Consider the following 11,079-nt stretch of genomic DNA (forward strand, 5'->3'; position numbering starts at 1 on the left):
AAAATGGGGGTTCGTCTGTATCTTAAAACACAGTTTTACATTCCTAGCACTTGCACCTAGTTTACATGTGTACATGTCACCGTTTGTTGAATACCAGTTGCAATATTTATAGATTTTGTTCTCAGTCATTTTAAAAGTATGTAAAACTTAATTTAACTACATTTTGTTTCAATTTTTAAACAGAGCCAGCCTCTCGGCAACAAAGTAGAAATGGAAATAGCAAGCATGTTGGAAAAAAACTCGACCCTTTTGAAATTCGGCTATCATTTTACTCAGCAAGGACCCAGACTTCGAGCATCGAATGCCATGATGAACAATAATGACCTTGGTATGTAGCAGTAACACATGGTGCTGAAGATCTGTGCTACTGGAGTGCAGAGGTGTCCATACAGGTGTAGAGTCTAGTTGAGCTTATTACAGCAGCTGTCTAGCACTGCCCAAGAGTTATAAAAACGCAAGAATGGAGGTTGTGGATTACATTACAGAGATATTTTTTATTTTTTTAACATTTATTAAAAAATAACTAGCTTCCCTGTCCAACTAAAGGGTGGACACTCATTTGTTTGCAAATATAAAATATATAGGTATAGCTTGCTTTGACAAGACAACTTATATACTTTCTGACCCCCCTCTTGTTTACAGCTCGTATGCATAGAACTGATGGGCCGTGGCACAACTTTTCTGCTCTGGATCTGGAGGATGTATAAGTATAGATAAAATCTCTATACATTTCTATTGGCTTCACCTCACCTCTATGCCACTGGCAGTGCTCCAGACTGCTGCCCTCTGGCTCTTTACAAACCTTTGCTGTAATTCTTGCTTTCACCTTCAGTATATTTTCCCTTATTTATTATGTGTACATCTCTGCAGCTTTTAAATCACATTTTGACATAAGTAGTTGTAAAAGCTTTTCTCCATCAAGCAATTAAAGCTGAAGGAGGCTTTTACCTTTAAAGCTAATGTGGAAGCACAGTACTAATGGTCTGTCCAATCAATTGTGAGTACAATTTTCCCCACTACTCTTGATTCCCAGCAGTCAGATTTTGAAATATATACAGTTAGGCCCATAAATCGTTGGACAGAGACAACTTTTTTCTAATTTTGGTTCTGTACATTACCACAATGAATTTTAAATGAAATAACTCAGATGCAGTTGAACTGCAGACTTTCAGCTTTAATTCAGTGGGTGGAACAAAAAGATTGCATAAAAATTTGACTAAAGCCCCTTTTTAACACAATCCCTTCATTTCAGGGCCTCAAAAGTAATTGGACCATTGATTCAAATGCTATTTCATGGGCAGGTGTGGGCAATTCCTTCGTTATGTCATTATCAATTAACATTCTCCACCAAATATATATATATTACTCCATGTAGACTGGAAATAAAATGGGATATAACCCAGGTAGACTGTGTATTAAATGTGTGGGTGGAGGTGCTGCATTCTACTACATGATTTGAAACTGTCCCCAATTGGTTGTCTTTTGGATTAGTGGTAGTTTTCATGACTAATGAAATTACCTTCCAAGACCCCTGCTTCCCAGACTAATGGATGATATACTACCCCTAGTCATGACTAGATCACTAGTATAGGCCCTGCTGATCTACTCCAAAAACCTATGCCTGCTTGGAAATCACTAGTCCACCAATGTCACCAAGTTCTTCCCTTAGAACTTATAAAGCTCAAAGATGCCCATGGAAATATGACAAAATGTGGGCCCCTTGGCTAGATGCCAATCTGGAGGACATTGTTGATCAATATCTATGAATAATGTAAACGTGCTGTACTACCCTTTTCTGCAGAGCTATACACGATATAACTTCATTTACGACTTTTATATGTGTATGTTTGTCATTTTCTATGAATAGACATAATCTGTACATACCGTAATGCCCTAGTACTCTGCAACTGTTATCATGACTTCTCTGCTTTCCTGTCTTCCCTTTCCTACTTTGTATTGTGTTATAATTAAAATTCATAAATAAAATCTATTAAAAAAAAAACAGAACCTATAGAGGAGTTTAGAGTAGGAGTTTGCATGTGGCTCTCCATGTATGTTATGAACCCAAAAGCTTCACAGACCCTTGAAGAATTCACTCCTGTACATACTCCTATATATTTATTTATTTAATACTACTTATTTGGTCAGTCAGATGAAAGAGGTTGGTTAACTGTAAGTCAATGCCAAGCATATACAAAAGTGCATAATGACCTATTTGTTTGTCTGGAAATGCTCTTGGCGTCCCAGGTAGCCATGGTTCTGGGTTCCTAAGACATTCACCCTTGATGTTATTTGCATCCATCTTAATTTAGGAGCCTCCGGGCACCTTTCTCTGTTGGAAACATCAGGGGAATTCTAGGGCCAAGCTTAGGGGTTACTGCCCTTTTCTGACGAAACTGAAACACCTATCCATAAAAGGAAAACCAAACTACTCTTCTTACAAGGACATCCAAAGGGACCTTGCTTAGGTCTAATAAGCAGTTAGCTACAGAAGTGGCAGCATTTAGTGTTTGGAGTGGGCAAGGGGATAGGCCCCCACAATAAGACTGTTGACTTCACTGAAAGGCTGCTAGGCCATGTATCATGTTTTTCATTGTTGTTACAATATTTATAGACTCTGTTTTAGTCTCACGACCTAAACTTCTCTTATTATATTTCCTTTTTTTGCCAGTGAGGAAGAGGAGGCTGGCTGACTTGGATGGACCAATCTATCCCAAATGCCGAACTGCGGTGTAGAGTCAAGGAGGCGTCTGCACCATATCGCAGGGCCACTTCCAATGATTCTTTGTGCCAGAGTGGAATTTGTTGAGAAAAGTTAGAGCACAAACAATGAGTTGTACCTACTGTTACACTCAAGATGTTACATATGCATAAATGGATCACCGCAGTGCCAACTAACATTTACAACTCAAGCAACCAGATTTAAAATGCCAGTGTTGTGAAATTCAGTGATTTTTGTTTGTGACCTACACATTTTTTGCAGGCTGAGACATCTTGCAGAGGATCAATCCAAAGGTTCTTCATTTGATCACAAGTATTAAGTACATAAGCCATTATGTTTCAATATTTTTTTCCCAAGAACTTTAATCATATATGTTTGCTTCTCAGTGGCATAACTTGTTCTTAAAGGTCTGCTGCAAGCTACTAATGAAACATTTTCTTGAAAACATAGTAGACACCAATAGGAATCTGGCCAGAGACAAAATACATTCTCACTGGTCCTTGATTCTGCTTAAATATGTATATCTAATATGCAATGGGCAGTGTGATACATGACAAGGGCTAGCAAGAAGGGAAAATTGTTTATGCACTTAAAAAGAGCCCTTTATGTTGGTCCTTGGCTTAAACCTCATGCCATTATTACTAATAACATACTGTATGAAAGTCACATTCTACAAGGTTATGACTTATGAGGATAAACAAAATATAGTTTTTTGATAAATGCAGCCCTTTGTTCTGGTCTTTGGTTGTCAACTTGTCCCTTTAACACTGGTCGCATGTAAAATACACATAAATAGACTTATCAGACTGCCGATTCTATAAACAGAATATTTAAATATTACCCTAATGATGTCAGGCCATACTTGTACCTGGTAACACAGTTAGTTAGCTTGGAAAGAGACACACGTCCATTAAGTTTAACCTTTTAACTATATTTTAAGCTGCCTAACTGCTAGTTGATCCAGAGGAAGGCAAAAAACTCTATTTGAAGCCTCTCCAATTTGCCAAAAGTTCCTTCCTGACTCCAAGATGGCAATCGGACCAGTCCCTGATCAACTTGTACTATGAGCTATTTCCCATAACCCTGTATTCCCTCACTTGCTAAAAAGCCATCCAACCCCTTCTTAAAGCTATCTAATGTATCAGCCTGTACCATTGATTCAGGGAGAGAATTCCACATCTTCACAGCTCTAACTGTAAAAATCCCCTTCCAAATATTTAGGCGGAATCTCTTTTCTTCTAATCTGAATGGGTGACCTTGTGTCAGCTGGAAAGACCTACTGGTAAATTATTATATGATTCCCTTATATATTTATACATAGTTATATCATCCTTAAAGTGCCTCTTCTCAAGTGTGAGCAACCATTACTTGGCCAGCCTGTCCTCATCGCTGAGATTTTCCACCTGTTTAAGATCACCAGGTGAGGCCTATAGGAGGTTGTAAGAAGCCTGGTTGCTATGTACTGTTACACAGAAGAATATTTCGCCTACATAGAAAATATGACCAAGGTGAAGTTATCACTTTCCTCCTTAGGATGTTGGAAGATACATTAAACTGCTTAAAAGTAACTTGAAATAAGGATGATACTCAGAGAATTGACCAGATACAATGTTTTACATGGCCTGAGAGATACCTGACCGAATTTATGACCTTTTTGATATATGTGTACCCCCTACATAGCTCATCATACAAGCATGCTAAGATCGTCAGCCATAAAAAAGGAAATATGTTAAAGGAACAGTTCAGTGTAATAATAAAAACTAAGTGAATAGGCTGTACAAAAATAAAACATGTTTCTAATATAGTTAGTTCGCCAAAAATTTTTCTACAAAGGCTGGAGTAAGCAGAAACTGTGTAACAATTTCTTCCCCCAAGCCATAAGGCTCCTGAATACTCAGGGACTGGACAGATCTCTCACACACACTCCTTCTGACCTTACTATATACCACAACATTACACAGCCACTGTACGCCATTGTACAATTGTTCTCTATGAGCACATCTGCACTTTATCATGTTCTTACTACTATCATATCACAATGATAGACCCATCATGTCTGATGTTTAGCATTATTTACTTAACATATTACCTCTGCTGAGTGTGCACGGTCTTGTCCTGTCCCTGCACTATGCTGTCCTGTCTTGAAGGAGTTGCATATTTTTGCACTTTTTGTATGTTGTGTGTAGCACTATGGTCCTAGAGGAACATTGTTTTGTTTCACTGTGTACTGTACAAACGTATATGGATGAAATGACAATAAACTCACTCTTGACTCTTGAGATGTCTAGCAAGAATAGAACACAACTTCCTGATTTTCAGCACTTTAATTCTGAGTTAGTGGAGAGCTGCAAAGCAGGAAGTTGTGTTCTGGCTGTTATGTTAGACATCCACTCACTTCAGCCTTTATACATTCAATTTTTTTGGCTAACTAACTATACTGAAATTTTTTTTATTTTGTACAGCCTATCTATCTTTTAATACTGAACAATTCATTTAAAGGAAAACTATACCCCCAGAACAATGTAGGTCTCTATAAAAAGATATTGCATAAAACAGCTCATATGTAAAACTGCTTCATGTAAACAAACCATTTCCATAATAATATATTTTTTGTAGTAAGTGCCATAGGGTAATCCTAAATAGAAAATTGCCATTTTAAAATCCTAGGATTTACGGTGCACACAAACAAACCAAATAAACCATACATGTAAGGTCACATGAGCCAATTACAAGACAGAGTTCTGTCGTTTGCTTCCACACTTCTTCCTGTTACAGTTAGAGTTGTAGTATTTCTGGTCAGGTGATCTCTGAGGCAGCACAAAATGGTGGTTCAAGGCAAGAGATGTAAAAGGGCAATATTTACTTAAATATATATTCCTATATATTCCAGTTTGGTAAGATTCTTTAATATGCCACTTAATGGAAAGATTCTTTAATATGCCACTTAATTTGATATAAACTGTTATTTAAGTATTCATTTTGGGGGTATAGTTTTCCTTTAAGTTAGAGGCAGATGTATGATTTTGCTTTGCTGCCAAACAATTGCACAAAGTGCAAACAAGTTCCTTATTCACATTTTCTGCAGTTTATTGCTTTGGCTTGATCTTGAATAGGTTTTTGAGCTGAATGTGGCAAAAATAAAATAAGCATCACTTAGAACCTGGTGAGTTTCTTATTTTTGGCAAAAACATGCTCATGAAAAAGGACACTCAGACTCGATGGTTCGTAAATCTACCCCCAATTCTGTGTATAAGGTCAACATCTTGTAAGAATATGTAGGCTTGGCCAAACTGAACTCCAGTGATCTAACCAGTAATTAGAGCAATTTGGCCATCTATGTGCACAACCAACTGTTACTATTATATTTGGCCAATTGTCCTATAGGACATTCAGGTAGATAACATTCCACCTGATTGTGGCAAAATGAATCCTCGCCTCCTAATAACATATTTACTATTTAAATGCCTGTGTGCATGATACCAATACACTTTACAAAGGGTGCTACATTTATGTGTGCAGCCCACTTGTTATGTACAATCAGTTGAGGCATATACTGTCCTTTGTACTTTAGCTACTAGCATCTATTTCTACCTGATGTGTTTGACTGATGAGATCCATTATTACTGCGTTTACATGAAATACTAAATTGAGAAAAATATCTAATAAAATGTCATTTTCAAATCTACTAGTAAGATTACTTTGTTGATTTCTCAGTAGAGTCCTACCAATTTAATAAAATAGAATGAATATATATACATATTGGGGACATGAGATGCAAACGTATCAAAGAGATATATTTGGCTATGTACATATAAATGCACCCAACTATCCATCCCCTTTATCCAACCAGTGAAAAATGTACCAAATGTCTAGATACATTTTTATGCATTGTTTGTCCTTAATCACTGTGTTATTGACACAAGGGGATGCATTTTTAATTAGCCTGTGATGTACAAGCTGAAAACATTAGTGGGTGTCATGGAACAGGGGAGCCAGCTGCCTGAAAAGTATATTTACGGGGATAGTGTGGCAGAACATAATGCCCAATTAACCCCCCCCCCCATAAGTTTTCAAAAATATTTGGAACAGTACCACCAAAAAATGAAAGTGTTTTAATGGAATGACAAAAGAATGTACTGTTGCCCTGCACTTGTGAAACTAGTGAGTTTGCTTCAGAAACACTACTATAGTTTATATAAACAAGCTGCTTTGTAGCCGTGGAGAGCAGCCATTCAAGCACAGGATTGATAGATAAGTTCTAAAGAATCCCATTGTATACTACAGAGTTTATCTGTTACCTGCTGTGTATCCTGTGCCTTATCTCTTTTTTCATCTTCAAATGGCTGCCCCTATGGCTACACAGCAGCTTGTTTATATAAACTATAGTAGGGTTTCTGAAGCAAACACACAATTTTTACTAGTGCAGAGCAACAGTAAATGATACTGTATTTGTAAATGATTCAGCTTTTGGGTGGAGGACCCTTTAATACGGCCTTTACATGACAATTAAAAGTAAATCAGGGAAAAAACTGCTGGGGGATTACTTCTCATTATGGTTTTATTTCATTCAAAATAAACAAACATTAATAACCACTTTCCGCATTGCAGTAATGCCCAATTGGGGCCTCTATGCTCTGCTGCAGGCCTTGGTGACAAATGATTTTTATGTTTATGCATGCACAGAATAAAAAAGTATTCACATTGCCATCTTAAAACTCATTACAATGAAACTGTCACGGCCGGCACCCAATACCAGAACAGGTGCCAAGTACCCTGGTCTCGGCTTCACCAGTAGTGTGACCACCGTTGGGCTTTGGGAGGAGCCCTCAGCTTACTTGGGTGCCACCTGGACTTAACGAGGGGTACAAGGCGAGATGTTCTGGCTAGCAGAGGGGCACGGCAGGTAGAAAGTCTTTTGGGCCGAAGGTCACAGTACAAATGGAGCAGGCAAGAGAATCGTCAGACAGGCAGGGTCGAGGCAGGCAGATATCAAGAATCGTCAGGCAGGCAAGGGTCAAACCGGGTAATCAAACAGATGGGGTCAGGCAGAAAAGTAGTCGAGATGCAGGCAAAGGTCAGGATTCGGATATCAGAATAGTCAGGAACAGGCAGGGATCAAAACCGGAATAACAGATACAAGTTTTACAGGAACAGACAGCACAAGGCTTCAGGAACCACCAGAATCAAGATTCTATCACGGGCACTGGCTGGGAGTAAGAATGGGCCTTAAATACCTCCAAATTTCGCGCCAAAACGTGCGCCAATGCGCGCTGGTGTAATCGCGCCAGCGCACCTGTACCTTTAAGAGGCGCGCAGGCGCGCCCTAGAGAACCAAGATGGCGCCGGCGCTGGAGGCCGGAACAGGAGCGCGGCGGCATGGCGGCCGTCCACGCCGCCGCACCACTAGACCATCAGGTAATTTTATTACAGAAACACCAGTCAATGGCTAGATAATCCTTACATCCATTGCGCATTTTTTCAAAAAAGTTGCATAAAAGATAAAACCTGTACCTTTATTAACACCACCATGTTGCGCAGATTTGATTCTGTGTAAAATATAGGACCATAGAGAAATATCAAGACATTATTGCCCCTTTACAGGGGATGCAGAATGCATCAGTACTCTGCATCATGAACCCATATTATAATTAAAATGTAATATTCTTCATAGGGATGCACCAAAACCACTATCTTGGATTCGGCTGAACCCCCAAATCCTTCGCAAAAGATTCGGCCGAATACCGAACCGAATAGTAAGGGGTGGGAAGGGAAAAACATTTTTACTTCCTTTTGTGACAAAAAGTCACGCAATCTCCCTGCCACTAGGTCAGGCAGAGGGAATCGTTCGAATCCTGAATCGAATGTAAATTATATATATATATATATATATATATATATATATATATATATATATATATATATATAATAGCCCTTGGAGGCATGATGTTGATTTTTTTTATTCTTTATGTATGTGAAGAGGGGAAGGGATCCAGTATTTTAAAGACACAGCAAAAGGCAGAGACGTTTATTTTTTTAGAAATATCTACACACAAGACCTTTATCCTTGATAAAGGTCTTAGTAACAAATTGAAACGTTGACCTCCTTTTAACATGTATTTAATAAAATTTACTTTTTAAAAGCTACAAAGGATCCCAGTGTGCACCTTAACTTTTTGGATTTTATATGCAGCCGTAATTGGTAGCACCTGGGTCAATTGCTCCAGTGGTGTGTGGAACTGTTTGGAGAGAGAGAGAGTGTGAGTGTGAGTGTATGTATGTATGTATGTATGTATGTATGTATGTATGTATGTATGTATGTATGTATGTATGTATGTATGTATGTATGTATGTATGTATGTATGTGTATATATATATATATATATATATATATATATATATATATATATATATATATATATATATATATATATATATATATATAAAAAAAAAGCTGCATACAGTTACATTCTTTCTTTATTGTCAGCTAGGAATTTTATATGGGATGTAAGCCCTAATGATAAATAGGTAACCCTTAGATACCCTAGAAATGTCAGTTAAGATAATTAACAGATAACGTGGGGAAACGGCAAAGCCTAAAATCCAAAGGCCATTAGCAGAGAAATATCAAGAGAATATGGTATATTATATCCCACCCAGCACTGCAATCTGTTAGAGGTTTAATTAAGAGGTTTTCAGCTTTTCTGATGATACTGGATCAGGTATTATTAGCAATGCTACAGTACAAACAGCGGATAATAAAGAGGCACTTTAATAAGGATGGGAACAAGGACAGCCAGTGACAGGCTGATTTGCCCACACAGTTTCGACATTTCTGTGCATAGCTGTGCTAGTTCCAAAGTACTTTTACAGCTTACATATGGCTCAGTTACAAACCTTCATTGCACATAGCAGCAATCAAAATACCCTAAAGTAACAAAGCAGGCACATACATAGGACGAATATTACATTTCAGCTAGTCCATAGTCTGAAAATCTAAACAAGCAGGATAAGCGATACACTGTTGTTCATGGCTCTCCCACTGCCATAATTTTTCCATGAAATTCTACAAAATATTGTCAGTGGTGACATTCCTCTCAGTCGAGCACAACTTGCATTATCCATCAGATTATTCTGAGGTGCAGGGCTTGCGTTAGAGAAGGCAAAAGAGGTACATGCTTAGAATCGTAGAGCCCCTCACCATTGCGCTCTAAGAATGTGCCATTTCTGCCTACCCCTAGTTCTGGCCCTGGTCCTCAGTTTTGTTGTCCAATATTCTCATTTTTGAAAAGTAGACTGGGCTAGAAGGTAACTCCCTAGCTCATTCCTAATTGCACATTGTAATTACATCTGTGTTCAGAATAAGAGCAGTTCAACGTCACTAACCTGATCACTCACTGTTTTTGGTAGAAATTATATTTCTACATGGCAAATAATTTACTAGTAGATATAGCAGAGTAATAGAAAACCAACACACATGACATGCATGCTGCTGATTCTGTGTAATTGAATCATTAATTGAGGTTGGTTCCAAATAATAATAGCTTGTCCAAAATAACAGCAGTTTAGAGTTAAATTAGTGAGGTGATTCATCCTGTGAAAAAACAGGTGTCAATTTAAAGAAAGAAGGCAGCAAATGTTGTGCATGTTGGTTATAGTGCATTTCTCTCTAAAAAGAGTCAAATGGGTCATTCCAGACATTGTTCCGAAGAACAGTGTACTTTGATTGAATTGTTGATTGGAGAGGGGAAAACATATAAAGAGGTGCAGAAAATGATAGGCTGCTCAGCTAAAATGATCTCAATTGCTTTAAAATAGCAACCAAAACCTGAAAGACATGGAAGAAAACAGAAAACAACCATTGGAATGGGTAGAATAGCCAAAATGGCAAAAGCCAATGATCAGCTCGGGGAAGATCTAGTTACCTGTGAGTAATGTTACAATTAGAAGACGGCTATGTGAAGCCAAGCTAGCAAGAAGCTCCAGCAAAATACCATTTTTTAAAAAAGACGTGCTGAAGAGGTTACAATTTCCCAAAAACATTGACTGGCCTAAAGAGAAATGGCACAACATTTTGTGGACTGATAAAAGCAAGATTGTTCGCCACAGACAGTTTGTCAGATGACACCCAAACACTGAATTTAAGCCACAGTACAGTGTGAAGACAATGAAACATGGTGGCACAAGCATGATGATATGGGGATGTTTCTCATACTATGGTATTGGACCTATTTATCATATAGCATCGTCATGGATCAGTTTCAATACATCAAAATACTTGAAGAGGTCATGTTGCCTTATGCTGAAGAGGAAATGCCCTTGAAACGACCCCAAACACACATGTAAACGAGCAACATCTT

General features: G+C 38.1%; 1 protein-coding gene across 4 annotated transcripts in view; it reads left to right on the forward strand.

Annotated features, from left to right (window-relative positions):
* The window catches only part of LOC108706915 (tropomodulin-1), a 29,544-nt gene extending 26,098 nt beyond the window's left edge, over nt 1–3,446 (forward strand). For 2 of the 4 annotated variants that reach the window (XM_018243719.2, XM_018243721.2), the window contains exons 9-10: nt 184–328; nt 2,672–3,446. In XM_018243719.2, coding sequence (XP_018099208.1) covers nt 184–328; nt 2,672–2,736 — 210 coding nt within the window. In that variant the 3' untranslated portion in view covers nt 2,737–3,446. Of the gene's footprint in view, nt 1–183; nt 329–642; nt 708–2,671 lie in introns of all 4 variants that reach the window. The other 2 variants (XM_041579961.1, XM_041579962.1) reach the window with 2 other exon arrangements.
* Nucleotides 3,447–11,079: the final 7,633 nt, after the last annotated feature.

Source organism: Xenopus laevis, chromosome 1S (genome assembly GCF_017654675.1).
Source record: "Xenopus laevis strain J_2021 chromosome 1S, Xenopus_laevis_v10.1, whole genome shotgun sequence".
Taxonomy (NCBI): domain Eukaryota; kingdom Metazoa; phylum Chordata; class Amphibia; order Anura; family Pipidae; genus Xenopus; species Xenopus laevis.